Below are 22,996 nucleotides of genomic sequence, written 5' to 3'. Positions count from 1 at the left end.
ATATATATATATATATATGCGTGCATGTCTTACAGCAGCTGTCGGTACTTCATTAGTCTCCTTCGGTTAGGTGAGGCAGCCCGGCTCGGCATGCACTGTGACAGCTATAATCTTGCTAATTGGGATGGTGGTGGATTTGGTTTGAATCTGAGTTAATGTCCGTTCACCAGGCTTCCTTTGTGAGGAAATAATAAGGCCTTCAACTTAGCCATGCAATGGACGAGGACAAAAGGGGAATGGCTTGGCAAGCAGTTTTAAGCCCTCTCTTACTAATTAACAAAAGAGGACCGATGACAGGAAGGGTGGATGCATGGATGGATGCATGGATGAGAACTGTTCCTGATGATGGGCTGGACTTCTGAGGAATTCATAGCCAAAATTATATGGTTGCTATAAGTGATGAACACACAAAACATGATTTAAATGTGCAACTTTGTAGTCCTGCAGATAAAGGTTTATATAGACCATGGAGCAACTTTTCTGCAAATAAGCTTTAAAATCATTGCAGACGAATCTAAGAAAGGCTTAGACTTAGTGAAGGGACATGATACAGGGAATTAAAAAAAAAAGAAATACAAATATTTAAACATACATTAACACTTTCCAGATAGCTCATCTATCTTGCTAACACTGCAGTACTAATTACATCACATCTGAAGTTTTTGCTAATGTGCCTGTGAAAACTAGGTGCTAAAATGTACACTTTCGCTAATTTAAAACTCTCCAGGCATTTGCTGCATCGCAACTTTAGCTCTTGTAAGCAACAACTGAGCTCCAGCTGTGTTGTGGTTCTAATTTCTGCTCCAGCTGTAACAGATGTTTACTGCCATGGGTCTGAATTCATCAAGCCTCTTAGTGATGAACAAATGATCTACAAAGGTGTCTTCTTTCCATTATAAGTGGCTGATTTCATAGTTAATTAGAAGCACTGATGCAGTATAATCCTGTGTGACAATGTGAGGACAATGCATTTACACTAATTACCATCATCTATAACCAACATCAATATCAATATTATCTGAGTGCTAGATGTCACTAAAAGTCTATACTATGTCATTTCTGTACTACCACACCTGCAAGTTGTATGCTCATACAATTACTGATCGGTCATCAAAACAAAACTGCCTCTATTCCCTTTATAGTGTTTAAAAAAGGCCAAAACCATATATTTTGTCATTAGCATATGTTATAGGCATGCTGCTGTATGACTACAAAAACAAACTGAAGTTGCATTATTGTGATCGGATTACATATAATCAAAATTCTCTGCTATAGCTCACCTCAGCACTCAACATCCTTTTTTCTCAGTCACAGCGTCATTTATTATGATTAAATCCTGTGGTCACTGACTCAGGACTCTTATTCTGATGCACAAATTCCTCCACAGGGGTTTACTCTCTAAACAGCAATTGCTCTTTGACAATTTAAATACTTGGGAACTGATTCATGTTGGCTTCACTTGTCTCACTTTTTAAGTGATGTGTTGATAAGGTTTTGGACAAGTTAAATTAAATGCACTGAATCTAGTTTTTCAAATGTATTTATTAAATGGGTTTTTTTGCCCGGATTAAAGCAGCATTTATTAGCTGGATTTCTTCAGAAAAACAGACGGAGCTCATGTTGGTGATACCCAGCTCAGAGTGAGTGATGGTATGAAATATAATACAAAATTGCAAATCATCACTTTCCAAGAGGCTCGTTTGTCACAACAGCAGGGTGCTGATCAAATCATCTCAACAATAGATGGCAAATTGCTTTTAAAGACTAGGTGATAAAAGAAGAAAAATACTTTGCAACACTCATTTTTGGACCATAGCATTACAATTACATGCTTTATTAGACTCTATGGCTATAATTTCAGGGCTAAAAACTGCTATTAGGCTGTACACAGCAGATAATTATGCAGGCACAAACAAAGAGAAATAATCCACCACACCTCTGTGTTGATTCCTCCATTTTGCAAAACTAAGAACAAATAAATTAATGGAAACTTTGTCTGGGAGATAGATTTGAGCCTCTGCAATCATGTGTATCTCCTTACTATCCTAGGAATTTAACTTCTCTACTACCTCGCAACTTTCCAACTGTCTGAGTAAATACAAAATATTGAAAGTGAGTAGAGTTCGCACTCCCATTTACAGTAGAAGAAAAAAACACTCTCATACAAGTCTGCTTACAAACATTACTTCTGGGTCAGTGAGTTGAACAAACCAAGTGAACATTCAGTAAAGAGAATCCACTTAAATGGTCAGGAATGCTTAAGTGTGATGGGAGGGAAGAGCACAGAGGGGATTAAGGGTGGAAGATTGTAGTTGTGCAGACATACACTGTAAGACACTTTTTCAGGTTTTCAGGAAATGTCAACAGAAGAGTCTGCAACTAAATGTATTGGACACAAAAAGTTCAGTTAAAACTTTGCATTTAGGTTATGTCAGGGGTGATATTTCTCACTCGATTGATTGTTTTACGCAGGAAGCAACATTTGCTTCCACACATTCTTTGGCTGAGGCATGAAGTCATAACTACTTGTCACTGAATCAAAGAGGAATGATGGGTAAGGGTTATTGTTTGGGTTATTTGTTATTTATTACTGGTCCGTCATCGTCAGTTTACTTTTGCAACCAAATGCGAGATACATCAGACAAACCACAAGAGTGTCTCTTGTAAAACATGAAATGGTGAACTGCTTTGAGAAGATGGGGAATGTAAGGTCAATAATGGGCAAATATTTTGGCATGTTCATACCATTAAAAATCCTGTAAGAGCTCCACAGAGCTCTACTTTGAGGGTAGTGAATTCGCTCAGTGGGCTGATAATTATTGTGCTGTGTTTTTTCGGAACTTCACATAGACTAACCAAATTAATCCAATTAATGCCAGTACTCCTACTAGGTACTTCACCACTGTGGCACTCTATACAATGGAACTTGGAATTAACTATGAACAGTTTTCATTGGAGTTCCCTACTACTACCTGTTGACTGTGTGTGTGTGTGTGTGTGTGTGTCTGTGTGTGTGTGTGTGTGTGTGTATTAGTATTAGGGCCATCGTTTTATAATGCTTTGAACACAAAATTCAATTAAATGCTATGGTACTCGGGTAATGGCAGTAATCTCAGACATGGATATGTCAAAGCCTATTTCAAATAAAACTAAAATGATATCTGTGCCTGTCACTAGAGGTAATTGTGAAAATATCTCATTTTGTTATTGGGGTGAACTGAACCTTTAAACACAACCCTTTCCATTAATTTAGAGAACCTCTGTGTAGGAAGCACAGACTGTAAATGAAAGAATACTCCACAAATCAAACAGCTACTAGCCCACATGATACTGATATCATAAGAGAGAGAATAGAAGAGAGAGACTTGTGTTTCATTGCGTGGGTGTGTGCAGTGTGTGCTTGTGTACCTGAGCAGTGGGGCAGTGGACCACTCCAGTGTCCGTTCAGTTGACAGGTGAGTGATGAGTCTCCTATGAGCTGGCGGTCCCCAGAGCAGGAATAGCGCACTGTGGAGCCAAAGGTAAACTTCTCCCCGCTCATCACTCCGTTGGGAGGTGTACCTGGGTGGCCGCAGTCCACCTCTGCATGACATAGAGTGAGGAGAGGAAATAAGATTATAAATAGGCCTTTTTCACAGCAGACATTTTGACATAGAAGGAAAAGCTAAGGTGTTACGCATCACATTAACAGTGGCTCAGTTCCATTCAAGTGTACTGTGAGTGTGATAGTGAGCCAGCATGCACAATACCCCAAAACAGAAGCAGCTAAATGGCATTCAGCCATCAATAATTGTATTATTTACACCTGTGCGTGTCGTACTGTGACATGCCAAAATGCTTTCTGTGAAAAAGACATGTGGCAGGCCTCAACACACTAGATGAAATCACCACTCACATTGCTACTGGTGCTGGTGAGATGCCACACTGTTTTCTAGTATTAATACTGTTGTGTTGAAAGAGAACCATTTGATGAGATTACTTTGCCTGGCCTGCTGACGATTACTTTATTGTCATAATATTTTTTCATAAATGAATGAAATTGTACTATTGTTTATACAGTTAATCAAATGCTCACTTGATTGTTTTAAGGACTCAACTCTAATTTGGGACATCACTTTTTCTGCTACTTTATTATTCTTTTGACCTCAATGTATGTTTGGGGGAGCTGTCATTTAATCAGCTTAGTCTCATAATACAAACTAAGTTTCTGTAATTTTGTAAAGCTAAGTTCTTAACAAATAGTCAGCGATGCCTGGAGCCGTGAATAAACATTTGAGACAGACACTCCTGTGTATCTCTTTAATTACTATTCTGTTTGATAAAATAAATGCTGTGCGTCATCTCTCTACCATGAAATTAAGTGCTTTCTGAGCCTCTGTGCAAAATGTAGAGGTTTACTTTAGATAATTTCACTACAAATAGGTCATTACTGTTGGCGGCCTAACACAAAAGTAGAGTGCATGGTGAGCCAGGTGTTTGAGAGCAACATTACAACCTCAGATAACCCCTACAGTTCATAGATAGTTGTTGTTATAATTTGAGCACTTGGTTTAGAGGGAACATTAGCTATAGCCTGAACAACTGCTCCTATGACAGTTTCCCCATTTCTCAATTAGGCACAGTGCAACATAACCATAAGCCACTGGGGCATCGAACATTACACAGATGCTCTCAGTCACAAGATTTAGCGACATCTAAACTATAGAAGCAATTGAGGACACAAACAAGGTTGTGGACACTCAATTGAAAGTGAAACATCTCTCTTAAGTCCTTGCATCTCTTAATGTATTAATTAATATTTAACTTTTGCACAACATGCACACATGCACTGAAAAGTGGACAGGAGACAGAAAGATAAACATAAATAATAATAATTATGCTTATAAATTATTAAATGATTTGCCAGTTGACTGTCCACGTAATATTAAAAGTAAACACTGTACCGATGCATTCTGGTAGTGGTTTGTCCCAATGGCCCACCGGCTGGCAGGTGAGCACGGATGAGCCAAACAGGTAATATCCCGGGTTACAGTCGTAGAAGACCACGCTGCCAAAAGTGAAGTTACCATGCTCAATCTTACTCTCTCGGATAGAATTGGCAGGGATACCTGGATCAGTGCAGTTTACCACTGGTTGAAAAAGAAAAGGGAAAAAAAGCAAAAAAAATCACAGTTATGTCACAATGAATTATTCAATTAGTTCAATCATAATGGGAGAATGCAGACAGTAGAATACTGACAGCAGTCCAATTAATGTTTATAGCTGCAAGGATATTTTCTGAACGTTTTCAATGATATTCCAGGCAAATTACTGTCGGAACTGCACACATGATTACTTGTTGAACTAAAGGTTGAAAGAAGTGCTTGCCCCTGACCCAATATTTTTGTTGCCCTGAGTGCAGTCTAATAATGTCTATTTGTGGATTTACTACCTTATTTATAAGCTCTTTGTGTTAGTTAATGATTACAAAGACATCAGTTCTTTGTGGTTTTTAGCAACAATGTCAATTCATTATTTATGTGCAGTACAGGATAGTAATGTTTACTTGAGCCAAAGTGAACAGTTACTTCTTGGAAGCGTTTCCAAACCCATCTAATAAATACTGTATCATCTCTGACCATAAGGTTGCCATGGCACTAAATATTCACAGTGCATATCGCACCACTGCACAGCAGGGGATAAAACATAATTTACAGTGATTCTTAACAGTACATAATACTGTCATAATATTTTGTTTATTTATGTGTGATAGGTTTTTGTAATTGCCTTTGCCTGAATTACATCTACTGTAGTCATGTATACTGTATGTATCAAGTTATATTCTGTCATGAGTAATTTTACCCCAACATGGCATGTAAAAAACAAGACAACAAATAATAGTTATGTGGCATTCTGCCTGATTAACTCCACCCAGTATCACCACTGGGGATCTGACTTTTCTTTCCTGGAAGCTTTGCAGTCTTTTTTCTTTGGTTGGAGCCTCATTTGCATAAATGCTATCTGTCAGCATGTTCACTTGTGAGTTAATAATAGAACTGTTAATATGACCTGATCAGCGGCCTTTTCTGTTTATTCTACAAACAGGGAGACAAGTGAGTCCAGGCTATATTTAAGCATAGTCAATAATAATAACAACTAATGATTCCTCCTCAAAACTACAGAACCAAAGGCACATCTACTGTCACCAATTCACAAGCATCCATTTTAGGAGCAGTTGAAGTCTCCAATCCACACTGCTGGCAAGGTGGTTTAAACAGCTGAAAGTAAATGAGGGTGAAATTAAGTTCAGAGCGACATCAAATTTAATCAATAATGCAAATATGCAAAAAAGCTGGCTTAATGTGAGCAAACTTTAGTGGGAACAAACAGACATATTTTGACAAAGGGAGTCATGACAGTTTAATATGATTTTATTCTTTTGATCTTTTACCAGGTCTGTCTCTACGGTGCTATTCACAATAATGAAAACTGTGTCTCTTCACATCTGAATGCCAACAAAATTCATGCCAAGAGGAGTCATATTTTTAAAAGGGCAACGTCTGGCAAATCTAGCAAATCTAGCATGGGCTGAGTAGATTCCAGAGGTATCAGACCAATTAAAGACCAACTGGATCTAATTAATTTCTTTAATGTAATGTTTTAATGATTGCTTCCGGATCAGTTACCATGTTTTATAGACATTTTAAGCTGTTTAAGATCATGTTTACCTACATTTACGATATTTCAACACACTGCAATGAATATCTGTCTAAAGCTTGAAGCATTTTTAAGGCAAAAATAGAAAAAACTCTCTTTTTTCCACCCAAGTATTTCCAAGGTTATATCATACAGCACACTACATCTATTGTCTGTTTCCATTTACTTTGAGCACCATAATGTAAATGGTGGAAAATACTTGTAAAATGCCTGGATTGCTGGCAATTGTAAACACACCACTAATGAGCCTAACCTGAGCAAACTAAAATTGGACACAACTAAGACACAGTCACCACCCGACAGTCCCAGTAAGATGTCTTTTGAGTAAATGCACTCTGAGCTTTCTTGCCTTAAAAAGTAATCTCTCCCTGCAGTAAGCCTCTCTGGCAGTATAACTGTTGAAACAAATCCCCATTTACTCTCCCCTTTCCATACATTATGCTGCAAGCTTATTATTGCTGTTTCCCCACTTTCGCTCTGAGGCCAGGGCTCCAGATGTTGTTACCAGATGTATGCTCTTCCCAGAGAAGGTGAAACAGATTAGTGATTTTTCCCATTCAAATCAATAGATATGTGAACACTATTTCTATCCATTCTGCTTCTGTGTCTATGCCTGTGAATGCTGGCGGTCACTGGCTGCTGATTTCTGAATGATCATGATACATCTGCTGGCTGCTGAATACTTGTGGTCATCCTAGCTTCTGATTCCTGAACCATCACAAAGCACCTGCAAAAAGCCATTTCTGTCTGTTCCAACACTTTGGCTGGATCCTACTTCTGCTCGCTGGCAGCTACCTGCCCTTCTGATGGGTAGCCTGATTCCAGGGCAGCAGAGTTAGACAGAGGTGGCTTCCGTAACCAAACATCCAAACACTACAGCCTCTTCCCTCTTCAGAAATCCTCATTGCAGATGGTTAATGCATATAAATATGATGCATCTTCTGGTTCCCAATTCTTGCTTTTCATTCTTAACTGTCTTGCCTCCTTAGGCAATGTTTGTGGTCTGAGCCCTAGCTAAACGTGCTGGCAGAGACAAGCAGCTTTTTAGTTCAACTGTCACATTGCATCTGCATCCTTCTGATACTTCAGCCTAGCTGCCAATCATTTATCCATTCTGCAGGAGCCCTGTAGCTAGACCTAACCTCTGCATGTTGGTGGCTGCTGGCTCCACTGGCGGTTGGCTTGGCACTGGGCTGTCGAGGGTCCTTCCAGGGTGTAGCCTTTGTTGCAGGAGAAGCGCACCATGTCATTGTAGTTAAAGCCATCGCCTGTGGTGCGGCCATAGATAGGACTACCAGGGTGGCCACATGTGACAGCTGAGGTTGACACACAACACACAGGTAAGTGTCATAAAGGAGGAGGTAAAGGGGAGTATGGAGAACAAACAGCAGCAACAAAGGGAAGGGGGGTGAGAAAGATAGAGAGTTTGTGGAAAGAGAGAGACAGAGAAAATAAGGGAGAAAGTGAAAAATCAATAACAATGATCGATAGGTGACGTACAGTGACACCTATCATAGGAATATCATTATCATATAATTAACCTCAGAAGACGGGAGGATAAAGAATCAAGACATAATTGATTGGCAAAGGGTACACAGCATATTGCATCAGTAGGTGAAGATCAGATTGAGAATCGCATTATGAGGATATGCATCGACTATTGACTTGTGCGCTTCTCAAACTAAAGGAGCATGGAGCTTTGGGAATTGCACAACAGTGATTTAAAGTTTAAAGAATGCTAAAAACATTTTTATTTATTGATTTATTTTAACAATGCAATCAAATCATCATGTTTAATTTAGCTATTCAAGGCTTCCTTAAAAATTTATCAAATTAAAATCCAGGACTGAAAAAAACAACTATCGCCACCGGCTCTTTTCCATCTCAACAGTAGTGTCTATGGAGTTCTGAAATAACCAAGTGGGTTTTCTTTGTCACATAAATGCACCCTCACACACACACACACACACACACACACACACAAACAAACAATCCCTCCTGCAGTCAATCCCTCCTGCAGTCAATCAGGCAGTTAGAAATGGAGTTAAAGTACTTACAGATACAAACTGGGAGCTGTCCGGACCAGCTGTGATCCTGCTGGCAGATTCGTACTGAGGAGCCAATGAGCCTGAATCCAGGGTTGCACTGGTAAACCACTGTGTCTCTATAGCCAAAGTTTTCCCCGATCACCTGCCCATTAACGATCTGCTCTGGAACACCACAGTGACCAGCTGTAGGAAAGAAAAATACCCTACAGTACTGTAAACATGTTTTATTATTTCCGTTTGCTTAATGTTTATACCCATTTCTCAAGATTGTGAATTTCTTTACCGGAAACTTGACCGTGACAAGGACAGCACATCCTGTAACACTTTGTTTATAACCCTCTCTTGTCAGAATAATCTTCAGTTGTAGCCAATGTAGAGGGCCAGTTTTTGCATTACAAATCACACTGCATTATCTCAGTCAATCATTCACGTAGTGCAATACTTAAGTTCAAGTTTCTAGTGTTTGAGAATAATAGCCTGCAGTGGTGCCCACTGAACTAATGGACGACAGTTACAGGGTAGAAACACAATTTTGATTGTGTTATCACGTTTGAATAACTTTGCATTTTGACAACTGTATTATAAAATAAAATGAGGAAACTGGTGATTTGAAAGGTCTTGGAATTATAATACTGGCAAACAAAATTAGTTAGTGTATTCATGAAACATATTGGATTTGGAAAGCATTTTTTAGCTCATTATCTCTAAATTATTATTTCTAAATTCATACTGGCTTCAGCTTCACTTGTAGTGATAACGCTTTTCTCATCTACAGTAGACAGAGAGACGCGTGTGAAACTCCTCAAAATCTGTGCAATACGCTCATGCACGTAATCGTATTACTTTCAGCTACAATAAATCCCTTTCATAGAGGAGGAATCTTGCTGAGATTTCCACTGCCACTTAAAACCTGGGAAATTGCCACTGACTGTGAGTCTGATTTCCCTAATTCACTCCTGCACCCAGAAACGCAGCCAAGCATTTTATTATCACACTCAAGTTGAGAGGAGCCTGATTCAATGAAGATAGTGCTGAAGTAGGTGACTAAACCAAGAGGTCCTTGGCTATGTTAACCATGACAGTCATATTACTAAACAAGAGAGAGGTGCCCTTCTTTTAATGAACTGTACCACTCTGGAGCAGAGCTTGGAGTGCTGGTGCCACAGGGTTGATAAACGGACTAATGCATCTGCCAGAGCAACCGTCACTTGCTGCTGCTGTGTGGATTTGAATGCGTCTCAAATAATTACGTGCGTCTCATTTTCTTCTACAGCATAGAGCTGTGATGAGCTGTGGTAAGCTAAGCTTTAGCATATTTTCTTGTTTATATATCTTAACAGCAGCTCAAATTGTGCTGGTATAGCTTGGCAAGTACCTCATAGTTCTAGGCCAGCTGTGGCTCTGTAGCTGCTCACTCACATTTAACATCTTAGAAACACCAAATCCCACTGATGCGGAGGCTTTACTGTACACCACCGTGCTCCAATCATCTAAAGGTAGCTGCCAAATGTGATTGCGCATTTGCACAACCTTTTTTTATGCTCTATAATGTCTGAAAGAGTCTGATGTGTGCCAGCTCAAAGGGAAATATAAAGTGGCAGCATGATGTCAGAACCATATGACAAAAAATTCTATCTTTCTAAATATTTACAGTAATTGGTCATACACATTTGGCAACAGAAACTATTAAAGCCACCCTCTGCTTCCCCATCTGGTTCTATTCGGGGCATGTTGGCCCCAGCCAAAAAAGCTCATATTCTGTCTGGACGTATCACCAGCAGTGTTTGACCCAGGTCAAAACTGTCCTTTATAAAGTTAAAGAGAACATTTAGACCCTGCTTACCCAGGCAGTGAGTCTCTGTCCCACTCCAAAGGCCGGACAGAAGACACTCTCTAACTGTAGATCCACTTAAAACATAGCCAAGGTTACAGCTGAAAATGGCTGATGCTCCAAAGGTAGTTTGGGTCCCAATTTTCTTCCCATTAGGAGGAGTGGGCAGATCGCTACAGGAAATGACTGCAATAAGATGAAGAGGATAGTAAAAAGAAGAGGAAGGAGATGGAGGAGGCAGGGAATGAAAGAACAAGACACAAGGAGAGTGAGTGAGAGGGAACAAACAGAAAGAAAGAGGAGACAGAAGTTGGCTTACATCTTCAGAGTCAATGGGACAGCACAGTCATTTACACTCATCTTACCGACCTTAATGCGATAAAAGAGTGACCTGAACTATTTCATGGTGAGGATAATAATGATGTTTGCCTTTGTCCCAACATCTTTCATCATGCTGGCTGGCATCTCCTTTTGCCATTACACAGGTTATTCAGTTCTTTTGCTTTTCAAAAAGTAGTTTCCATGGCAGCATAGAAAAGCTTTTATTTCCCATTCCTATAATAAACAATATCTAACCTAGGCTAAGGCGGAAATAGTGAATACTACAAAAGCATGCTGATTAAGTGAGATATGAATAAGGTATTGATTCTTCAAGTCTGGTAATGTTACAATCTATGAATCTAGTGTACCTGAGGCGAGGCAGGACATACATTTTTAATTTTGCTGGATAACAATGTTCAGTTCCTTTCTATTCTCTCTTTTCTATGAAACTAATGAAACACGTGTGTGGGTGTGTGGGATGGGACTATATTCTAAGGGTCCTCCAATCAGGGTTTATGAGGTTGATGACTGATCACTAGAAGCCCAATATGTCTATTTATTTATACGTGTCTATTTAAAGCCTTATGTTTACTACACCTACACCCTACATCCACCAGATAATGTGTCTCTCTCTGTTTCTCTGCGAAATACTAAAACGAGTCCTTGACCGTTAATATACCGGGCGGCCTGCCCAAGTAAATCTATCTGTGTCAAAGACTGAATAACCTTCTGTCAGCTGATCGGCTCTTCTGATCAGCATTCATCACCACTATCAAACTAATATGAATATCGGCCATTATGATCGGTGAATGATAAATCAGAGCACCCTTACTATATTCTTCATGCGTGCATCCACTGATGTGTAATGTGTCATGTTAATGACAAAATGGAGATAAAGCAGGTATAATTTCTGGGAACATCTTTGTGGTTGAGTAAAAATTTCAAGTGAACTGCATTTTTTAACTTGTGTGATCTACAAGTGTATTGATTTTATGTGTTGCTACAGCAGAAGTTACTCACTTCTGCATCGAGGCCTCTCGCTCCTCCAGCTCCAAACCCCATTGGCCAGGCACTGGATGTGAGCGGGGCCAACACGATAATATCCAGGGTTGCAGGTGAATATTATTTTAGTTCCATACTCATAGTGCGAACCGTTGACAATCCTCCATTTCCCATGGTCCAGAGAGAATGAGCTGAGACTAGGGCACATGATGACTGCCAAAAAAAAGGAAGGGATTCGGTGGGGAGTGGACATTGTTAGTTTTGGATTATTCAAATGGACTGTCTTCAATTTCTTCTCTTATCCCTTGTACACACACTGCTAAGTCTTAAACCACAACCATATGTAACAAACCAACAGTGTAGAGGAAATAATTGCAAGGGGACATTTTAATCAGTAGAATAAACCCATCCATGTAAAATGAAAATAGCAACTTTTCTGCAGTTAGGGTACACAAATGTTCTTCCACAACAAAGTTGTTTATGAATTGGCATTCTCTAAAACCAAATGAGTTTCAAAACAAACACTGTTTCCCTTTTTGCTGTGAGACACATATACAGCTGGGAATATACAATGGTCTCAATAGAAAACAATGTTGTCAATCATTTGTTACACTGACTTTCAGACTTAGAGGATTTACACTGGCATGTATAACATTCACCCCAGAGCCAGCTACAGATTTCCTCTTGACTATTATTCTCTTTTTCATCCATTTGTCCATCATCATTACCCAACAAGTTGGTGTTTTTGTAATGAAACCACTGTTGGGACTACTGTCCGTATTTCATGACACCTTCCATTACAGTACAGCATCTTGTTAAAACTGTTCGGTATATAATTTATCAAGAGGATTTTTTAAAACACTATCCAATGCAGCTGTCAAAATTCCTAAATCAATTGTCTTCGCAATAACTCTTTCCTGTCCTCATCTCTCAACTTCTCCTTTCCCAATGCTCAACCGTGCTATAGGTTCTCACAGTTACTCTGTTATCACTCTCCCTTCTCCTCTACATCTTGCCTCCTCCCCCAACATCCTCTACTCACCGATGCATCGAGGTATCTTGTTGTGGTTGCTCCAGGTGCCGTCTGGCTGGCAGACTGTGGTCGTCAGCTCTTTGGAGGAGAGCCGGTAGCCGCTGTTGCAAAAGTAGGTCACCCGTGTGCCTACGGAGTAATCAGCAGCGAGCACACCTCCGTTCACCGGCGCAATGGGCACACCGCATGACACAGCTGCAGGCGGCAAGAGGACAATTGTCGACATGTTTATGCGAAGTACAAGACACATACTAGAGAGATTTGCAGAGAGACGCCTGGTAAACACAGGAATGGCAGGCATTCACTGAACAGACTTATTTTTGTACATATGTTTGTACTTTCACGAGCGTTGGGAGTGCAACCCCTTTGTGGTACACAAGCAATGTTAGGTTTTCAATTTAGGCAAGCAACTATTTGTTTCTTTGTTATTTTTCTTTCAAATGGTTACAGTTTTAGTAAGTAAAAACCCAAAGGGAAATACTTGCTCAACACACTGCTGCAGAATTCTTACAATAGACCTTATTCATGGCAGACACTTTGGACATGTCACAGCAGGGAAAGCACAGGTGTAATTAATAATATTAACAATCACTGCATTCAATTGAGCCAGTACCGGAGCTCTGGTATCGTGCATGCTAGCTGAAATGGCCTACTGAGCACTTAATGGAACTGAGCCATCAATAAGGAAATAAGTTGTACCTGTGCTTTTCCCTCTACAACAAGCCCAACATTTCCTAAATTGCAAAACAGTACGCCTACTGCCACAGTCAACCTTTTAGGCATTATTAAGCCTTTACACCCACCTAATGCGTATTATCATTACATAGGAATGATTGTGTCATGTCTGTTTATACTATGTATATTACAGGCAACTTAATCCAAGAGGAGACATACATACAATTATTACATATAGGATTGGCCCCTTGAGGAAAAACGTATCCAGCCACTTCAGAGTGGAAGTAGTCCACTGCTGTAGTAACACACTGCTGAGAGGTTATCAAATTTTAAGTTGTATTGCAAAGTTTTAGGATATTTTCATGTAAATAAAGTTACTGTACTGACTTTTTAAGTAGCTATTCAACCGAAAAATAGAGATTTTTGGGATGATATTTTATTCTATTCTTTTCATTTTTCAGTGGGTAATTTGAAAACATTCATTATGGTGACTAGTGCAAGCAACTAGTTTCAACAGTAACTCTTCACACCAAGAAGTATGAAGCACTTGCAAACAGAAAAACTCCCACACAGCACTGTGTCCTTGCCCCTACACAGACTGAATCTGGGTTACTATGGCCTTAGAGCTTAACCCAGACAGAAAGCTCAAGCTAGTAGGTTTCAAGGTGTTTATCATCAGAGTCAAGACAGAGGCAGTGAATTGAGTGGAGAAACCAACATCTGCAGGGCCACACAAAATGGGAAAGGTATGCAAAAACACACACACATCATAAAATAGAGCAGCAATGGTAGCTGCACACTGTGAAACATCAAAAGTAGGAGTCTGCAAATATGGCCTGGGGCGATTACATTGAATCTCACCACCCCAAGAGAGAATCAATCAACATTCATTTGTTGAGTTACAATCTAACAGATACTAATCAGAAGAACTAAACACTGCTCTAAACTGCAGATGGAAACTTTTGACGTTGGAAGAGTTCGTCGATCAGTGGGCCTGAAACATTACTTTAGGTCAATGCATGAGAACACAGACAGATTAATTCACTGTACATTGTCAACATATCATGCAATATGGATTGGAAAGAATGAGGGATTAAACAAACTGTAATGTAATCTCCACCATCTAGCGGATAGCAGGACAGCATCTGTATGAATATATTAGTTCATTTGCAGCCCTGATTGAGTTTATGAGCTTTGGAAAGGCTGTGTGTAGTTACCAAACTGACAGAATTAATCACAGGTGTGAAGTGTTTTTAAATCTTTTTAAAGTATATGACATACAAATTTTGATTTCACTGCATCATGATAAAATGCAATTGAGCACACCATCTGTTGCTGTTTGCTGCTGCGTGAGTGTGTCAGTGCTAGTGCATGCAATCATGTCCACACGTAAATGCACACATTTCACATGTGTGCATCAAAGAACCCAATTAGTTGAGTGAGACCCAACAGCAGCAGACACTGCATGCTAATGGCGAGTTAGCCAAAGTAATTTGAAGAAGTAGAAATTGACAGAAGAAGGGAGGATTGATTTCTGTTCCCTTTCCACCTGACAGGGCACTGGCTCTCAATCAGGCTGGATTCAGTTCAGCTGCTAACAACACAGGAATAGAGCTCGAGCTGAGACACTTGGGTGCCTTAAGCACCTGCCTGTCTGCCTGCTGAGCATAGGGCAGAGGCAGTGACCAGAAGAACACAAAAAGAGTCAGGCTGAAGTTAGAAATAAAAGGCTGCCAAGGCAGTTGTGCTCACCTTGACACGCGGGAACTGGCGCGTCCCAGGCGTAGTAGCCATAGGTGGTCTTCTTGCACACAGCTGTGCCCTTTCCGATCAGCTTGTACCCCCTGTCGCAGGCCCAGCGCACCATGCTGTTAAGATGACCCCCGGTCTGGCTCACTACAAAGCCGTGTTGTGGGGAGTCTGGGGTACTGCAGTACATTGCTATAATAGAATAGATGTAAGAATAAAGGAACAGGGGAGAGGAGGGGAAATGAGTGGCAAGGAAAAGGAGAGGAGAGAAAAACAGTAGAGAAGGTGAGAATGAAGTCAAGAAAAGAGGATAGAGAACAGCACATATTAACAGCCAAAAAGACAGATAAAGAAGAGAAAAGAGAAAAGGATGAGAGGCATTAACAAAGCTCCTCTTGAGAAAGACTCAGGTGTACATTTTTAGTCACAGTAAGACTCCATTTTAAATGCAGAAAGATAATGAGGGAAAATGCCTGAGGAGTGTCACATCTACTTAGCACTCGGGCTGTGTGCCACACAGCAAAGGAAGTCCTCAAAATCACATTATTACTGGCCTATGGGCACGCACATATTCAATTTGCTTTAACACATGCAATACTGGTTCATCCTCCAGTTATTTGTTCCGTAGCCTTACTCTCCCTCATCTTACAGCCCATCGAACACAAAGAAGGTAAATTTGATTTCCAGAATATGAACACTGAATAGCCAATGGAGACGGGGAGGGCTGTGTGCTTCACAAATGCTGTCAAACATTCCTTCAAATCAGCATGGCTGGAAGATAGCAGGGATTTAAGATGAAAAACACACTCTGAAGTTTAAGTCAGCTCCTGTTCAAGTCAATCAAGTCAAGGAGTAGTTTTCTTTACAAAATTCATCACACTGACTTGCTTTCAGTGTAACACTCTAGTGTATTAAATATAATGGAGAGACACAACATGAAAAAATAATGTCTTTGTGCTTTTTTCATTATTACTGATGCATCTCAAATGGAAAAAGATTCCCAAATGCTGCTCTTGCTTAGCACCACTTGCTTTATTAAAAGAGCCAATTAAGAATTTAAAACCTTTTTAAATTAAGGAGCGCAAAACAGCATGGAAGCCTTCCAGTGACTTTCTTCTTTCCTCATGGTTTTTGCGTGTGAAAACATCTCCTATTGTGAGCCATTATCAATTCCAGTATTTTTGTAAATGAACTGATATTAAAAACTCAATAAATAATGCCCTGAAACAATCCCAGCACGCTGTGATAAAAGTCATGGGGTCACGTTGGATCCACAGTAATATACAGGAGCTGCAGCAGAGAAGATTCAATGAATATTTGCCCTTATTTGGTCTTATTACTGGTTCAATTAAAGTGTTTCTACACAGTGCCTAAAATATAAATGCATGAATTGTGAGCCCATGACTTTTACCACTTTTCTGAATTTCAAAGATTAAATATATTCAAATATCACCAATAAAAGGAGAATATGATTATAAGCTGGATACATACTTTGATACTCACCCACGTATCTGATGTGGTAGCCGCGACGATTGGTGCCGTGGTCAGAGGACCAGCGCAGCAGGAGCTGGTGACCTGTGGTGGTCAGGCTAAAGGGTGTTTCAATGTCACCGCTGAGTGATGCCATGCTCTGGCTGTAAATGTTGGGACCTGAACACAGAGATAGACACACACACACACACACACACACACACACAGTGTTACAGAAAATGATCCACGTCAATAACAAGCATTAATGTGGATAGATGTGGAAGTGTATTTAATTATTTTTTGGAATTACAGATATGCTAGTGAGGACTTCACACATTGATTGAAAGATTAATTTTACTGAACAAAGATCCCGCATCAATGAATTCGTATAGTGGTGGAAAACAAAAGAATAAGAAAGTATGAATGTTTTACCAAAAAGCACTAAAAGTCATAAAACGAGACGAACACATCAATAACTTCAGTTAAGTAATATTTTTTTTATCTTGCTCACTAAATTTTAACCAAAGAACACAAATGCAGAAATTTCAGCAGAACCCACCATCAAATATTTCCAAGATGTCAAACTCCTTTTCTGTCTGGAAGAGTTCAAAGTGCAGTGTGATGTTGTAACCCTTCTCTACGTTAATCAGCCAGGAGCACATCTGGAGATTGGGGTAGTTTTCAGGGTAGCCTGGACTCAAGATCACCCCAGTTGAGTCAAAACGCACTTCATGGGCTGGACATTGGACTGGGAGAACAGAATCAAGATAAGGGCAAGGAGGCATTAGAGACAAAGAGACTGAGAAGGAACAACAGAAAATTTTGAAAGAGGGAGATGGCAAAAGTCAGTGGAGGCAGAAAAAAAAAAGAGGACAAGGAATGGAAGGCAGAATTAGACAAAAGGCCAGATGAGGCAAGGAAAAAGTGGCCTTCCCTTTTCTCTGACAGCAGAAATTACATTGAAAAAATAACTAGTCCTGAAACAATTACATTTCAGCCAGACTGATATTGCACCTAAGGGCTGAGCTGGTGAGTCTGCTATTGTCACCAGCCTCCTCTGATATCAATCTATCAAATGATAATACTCAGTAGGTGAGACAGCTTACTTTGTATGGAAAAATGGGATGTGTGTAAGGCTGTGCGTGTTTCTTGTGTGTGTGAGTTCATGTGTATCAGCTCAGACCATTCCCTTCATTTCCTGTAGGTTGGCATGTCTGAAATAATGACAGTTCTTGTTTCTTTCTTTTCCTTTTCTGCTGGTAACAGAAGTTTCTCTCCTGGGCCACTAGTGAAGAAACATGACGCATATAAAAGGTTAATGCGAACAACTGTTCCTGATAAAAAGGTCACTGGAAACAATCGGACATATATCAAGAAAAAAAGGCAGTAGGAAAGTTGTAACACAAAGCAGTATGAATATTTCCGCTGGCAAGTCATTGCAGAAGTTTCAACTAGAACGGCCTTTGGCTCGAAGATAACAGACAGATATCATCTCCAAAAAGTCAAGTCAGTGATTTTCTAAATAACAGTTCACTTTGTATATCACACAATACACCTATAGCCATCTGTGGGCACCGAGGTCAAGACAATATCTCATTACATTATCTCAAAAATTATGAAATGAAATGAAATACAATGAAGGATTTGTACATGGCAAAATCAATATTTATAGACACACTGTACATTATTCATTAGAGAAGCAACGCATCTCAACTCGATCTATTCAGAAAATAAATTTACACAGCAATTTAACATGAAATGGCAATATTTCTTCACTACCACTGCTTGACAGTTTGTGAGAAACATGATCAATATTTTCCAATGCACACACTATGAAGAATTTCCTGATCAGCTGCTTTTGTTTGTTACATTTCTCAAAGCAGTATTACATTTTTATTTATTTCCAATCCTTGTGCTCTCTTCATTTATTGGGTGCTCTGTAATGGGCTTATACCATGGAAAGTTTTCAAAAAAGAGCTGACCTGCTTACTTCTGTACATGAGTCAGTGTTGAAGAGCAAAGTTAGAGAGCAATGTGCAGGCTGAATTTCTTCAAGACATAAAAATGCATATTTATATGTTATACAGGCCACAAGGGTAAAAGATACAACGAAAAAGTAGGAATTTCAAGTCATGCCCCCTAAAAGCATTTTACATTTTGATCACTAACCGCGCACAAGGGCATACTGCATCGTAGTGGGTGAGCCAGGTCAGTAGTCAGTCTGTCATTTTTAGCCAGTTTCAGTTTTAATTTGACAGTTTTTTTTAACAGTTAGTTATTCAAAAACGTCCACCCTTTTCCAAAAAGTAAAAGGAATCTGAGTGCTTTTTGACACTGTTGATATTGAGATTTAAAAAAAAAAAAAACAAGGTCTGTAGTGCTCAGCTTTAGCAAGAGAGTTATGACTCTCACTGGCGATATGATGGAGTTCAGAATGAGGTCTTCAGTTGGTGCAGTTACATCAATTCACAAGGCTGTTTCCTCAGTTCTATCATCGAGTATGAGCCTCTGCTTCTACTGATGCCAATGGGAATGTTCGTCACAAAGCCAGCACAAATTCAGCTTAAAGGAAATGTGTGTAATTTTTTAAGTCATTGCTACAAACAACTGCTAATTTAAATTCTACATCACGATTCCTACACATTATCTCACTGGGGTTAACAACCCAAAAAAACATTTATACACTGTAAAAATTCTCATTCCCTGTAGCAGTTTTCCATGTTGGACTGCTTTAAGATATACATGACATTCACTTGATGGAATCTAATGCACTGTATATAGAGCCATCTATCTGGTAAGAGTTTGTTATTGAAATAATTGAGCCCCCAATACTTTAATAAGCTAATGTTGCCAGGCAACAAACACAAGTCTATCCAGTAACCACAGTTGTGTCTTAAACTGCTTTGCCTCAAACTTTAGGTGCAAGGATTAAAAAAGTGAATCATGAGAGGCTTAAAACTGGTTCAGACACCCCAATACTGCTGCTTTTTAGGATGGGTTTTTAGAGGAGCATGATAAGAATAGGATGCTACCCTGAAAGCAGACTGAAGCTTACAAAGTATCCATAGGGCAGTTCAGCTATAATACAGATGTAGACCTTTGTACCTTAGAGTAATAAAATGCAAGGCAGCCAAAGTATGCTTATTATCATACTGGCATATTGTTATTATATTATAAACACTATAGTCCACGTTAAAGACGGATAAACACAGTGAATCCATGGAAATGCCTCTAAAAATAAATAAGAAAAATCTTTTTTTAACACAATTCCCCAAAAAAATCCAATACTGTCTACAAACTGTAAACGGAATCAGCATCTCGTTTCAAGGGAATTAGTATTAAACAATAAAGTTACATCTAGATAATTACTGGAACTACTGATACCATGTGTCTTAAGACCTTTCAGATAGTATTTAGCTGTTATTTGCACACCAACATGATTGTATAAAAAGATCTGGCATTGTCATTTGATAAGTCTTGCAAACACTGCAAGATTTGTCTAGGTAATTCAGTGTGCAAACCACCAATTGTTTATTCTTTTACTCAGCATGCGGTGCACATGGAATGACATTATCATGAGAACCATGGTTACATCAGTTGCATACAATAAAGCTCAAGTATAGTGAAGAAGAAGTTAGACCAGAAATTGTTCTTTGTTAGATATAATGACAGACATGCCTGTTTTGCACGGTTTGGGAAGCCCATTATACAAGCACATTGCCATTCCAAACCACTCATCATCAACCATCATTCACAAGTGAAATTGAGTAGGGTGTTTTGTAAGCTGGATAAAATCAAAGCAGCTGACACAAACCACCTAACCCGAGCTTTACAAAGCCACTGCTTAGACCAACTGGCTCCAGTCTTCACGGACATCTAAAACTCCTCACTCAGCCAAAAAATGGCCCCAGTGCCCTTCAAAAACTCCACGATTATTCCCATTCCCAAAACAGCAAAAATATCTGACCTCAATGACTACAGGCCTGTAGCCCTGACATCACTGGCAATGACGGCATTCGAGCGCATAGTCCTGGCAGACATTAAATCAGTCACATCCCTCCTGATGGACCTACTACAATTTGCATATTGCCCAAACTGGATCACAGATGATGCAGTCAACCTGGCACTGTACTTTACTATCATCCAACATCTGGAGTCTAAATATAGTGATGCAAGAATTCTGTTCACTGATATCAGCTCTGCTTTTAATACTATAAACACTCTCAAGCTGTTCAGGAAACTCATTACATTAACATCTCTCTGTGCCTCTGGATACTGGATTTTTTGAGGGACAGGACTGAAGTCAGTTTCAACAACATCACTTTCCACCCACTGAACACCAGCACAGGGGTGCCTCAGGAATGCATTCTGTCCCTGTTGCTCTTCTCCCTCTTTACATCAGTGATTTCAGATCAACAACAAACTCCATCAGGATTCTGAAATACGCAGAGCGACACCAAAATCGTAGGACTGATCTCAAAAGATAATGAAGCCTGGAGGTGGAGAAGTCAGTCAGCTGGTGAAGGGACAGTGACCTGGGCCTGAACGGAAAAAAAGACTACTGAAATGATCATTGACTTCAGAACAAAACAATCAATAAAAACTCAAAAAAACACAGTCAAGCAAGGTGTACTGGTCAAATTTTAGACAGTCAAGATCCAGAGTATCCTGTCACTATCGATGGTATTGAAACAAACCTTAGCACACAATAATGAAAATGGACCCCCTGACAGAAGGTACAGGTCACTAGGAGGCAGGATAGAAAGCCTTAACCAAAGCCATTTCCCCAAAGCCATACAGTTTATAAATACACAAAAGTCGGTCTAATTGTAACTGTATGTGTAGTTGTGTACGGTATGTTTTGTTATTTTAGCTGTTATGTCCTTTATCTTCACATTGTTGCTGCATGTGGATTTTATGTTACAGCTTACAGCCAGCCTAGCTGTGTGGTAATCAAATAAATTTTAAACTTGAAATCAATGGGAATATGAAGATTAATATGACATTTAATGGGTTAGACCTCAGTGTGGCAGATGGTTTACCAAGCAAACACAGCAGTCAACACGATAGTGACTCTATCCTTGATCAAAGCTACTGCATAACTTTCCTCATAGGCTTTCATAAAGACAGAGCCTGGGGAAATATCTAAAAAACTATATTATTTAGTATTTAGGGGTGAAATTGCACTGAGATGCAAGGACATTTCAGTGTTATCTTATAAGAATAAAATGACAATTAAGGGTTGACAGCAAACAAAAGTGGAATCAGGGGAACACAGGAGAATTCTTTTTCCTGCCCTAACAGCAAGCTGCTGACAGGAAATGGCCCCTTTACAAGCTTACTGTAGCAGTCTCGTGGATGTGAATAGCAGGTCAACTCAAATTAAGTTCAACTTTACATGTCCCAAGGAGAGCAATTAGTTTCGTGCTAGTGGTGGCACAAGGACATAACATATCCAACACAATAAAATGTAATGAATTCTTGACAACAATAATGAGGTGATCCATGAAAATGTCAAACAACGAATTACTAACCCAGATGTCCTAAAATAGTCCTAACTATATTAATATAATGCTCAAGGCAGGTTTTAAAGAGCAGTTTGTTTAAGATATTTATGATACCTTATCATCGGACACATTTTGTTTCACATTTGAAATATGTCTATGTGTCTCACAAAGTACTTAAGTCAGTGTATCATTTATTTTGAGAAGTGCATCCTCTTTATTAGACTCAGATATCATTAAAGAGATGTTTGGTTTTTATATGCAATATTTAATTTGCTTAGTTATCCAATTAGCATTACCTGACTAAGAGCACTCTTTGTCTTGGCAATGTACAGAATTTATTATGATGTATCAGAGTCTGTGCTGTCTAATGTTAAAATAGCTCAAAACATCTCAAATTGCAAGTGCAAGGCAATCACTCTGGTATATGAGTGATTGCCTTGCACAAGAACTGAAAAACAATGTTGTGTAATCCCAACATGCTTTGTCCCTCCGAATTTGGCAGGTTAATAAAGTCAAATATATTAAAGCAAGTGAAATTATTTCAAGTACAGTCTGTGAGCATTAGCTGATAGTTGGTCTTGGCAGAGCTCTGTGTAGTCAGTAACACATGAGAAGGTGAGCTGGCAAGACCAACACAATACAAGAACTTGAAATATCTTCCAGT

At 39.4% G+C, this 22,996-nt stretch overlaps 1 protein-coding gene across 1 annotated transcript in view; it reads right to left on the bottom strand.

Annotated features, from left to right (window-relative positions):
* Positions 1-22,996, bottom strand: part of LOC118336585 (CUB and sushi domain-containing protein 3-like) — a 219,214-nt gene that overhangs the window by 38,478 nt on the left and 157,740 nt on the right. The window contains exons 47-56 of the mRNA XM_035673258.1: positions 17,385-17,573; positions 16,847-17,005; positions 15,359-15,547; positions 12,941-13,126; positions 11,917-12,111; positions 10,588-10,761; positions 8,754-8,927; positions 7,839-8,012; positions 4,944-5,129; positions 3,409-3,582 (exon numbers count right to left, since the gene is read on the bottom strand). Of these exons, the coding sequence (XP_035529151.1) occupies positions 3,409-3,582; positions 4,944-5,129; positions 7,839-8,012; positions 8,754-8,927; positions 10,588-10,761; positions 11,917-12,111; positions 12,941-13,126; positions 15,359-15,547; positions 16,847-17,005; positions 17,385-17,573 (1,800 nt within the window). The remainder of the gene's footprint in view (positions 1-3,408; positions 3,583-4,943; positions 5,130-7,838; positions 8,013-8,753; positions 8,928-10,587; positions 10,762-11,916; positions 12,112-12,940; positions 13,127-15,358; positions 15,548-16,846; positions 17,006-17,384; positions 17,574-22,996) is intronic.

This window comes from Morone saxatilis, unplaced genomic scaffold (genome assembly GCF_004916995.1).
Source record: "Morone saxatilis isolate NCDOM2014 unplaced genomic scaffold, NCSU_SB_2.0 Contig24, whole genome shotgun sequence".
NCBI classification, from domain to species: Eukaryota; Metazoa; Chordata; class Actinopteri; family Moronidae; genus Morone; species Morone saxatilis.
The sequence above is the reverse complement of the archived record's forward strand: the minus strand, read 5'-3'. Positions and strand labels throughout refer to the sequence as shown.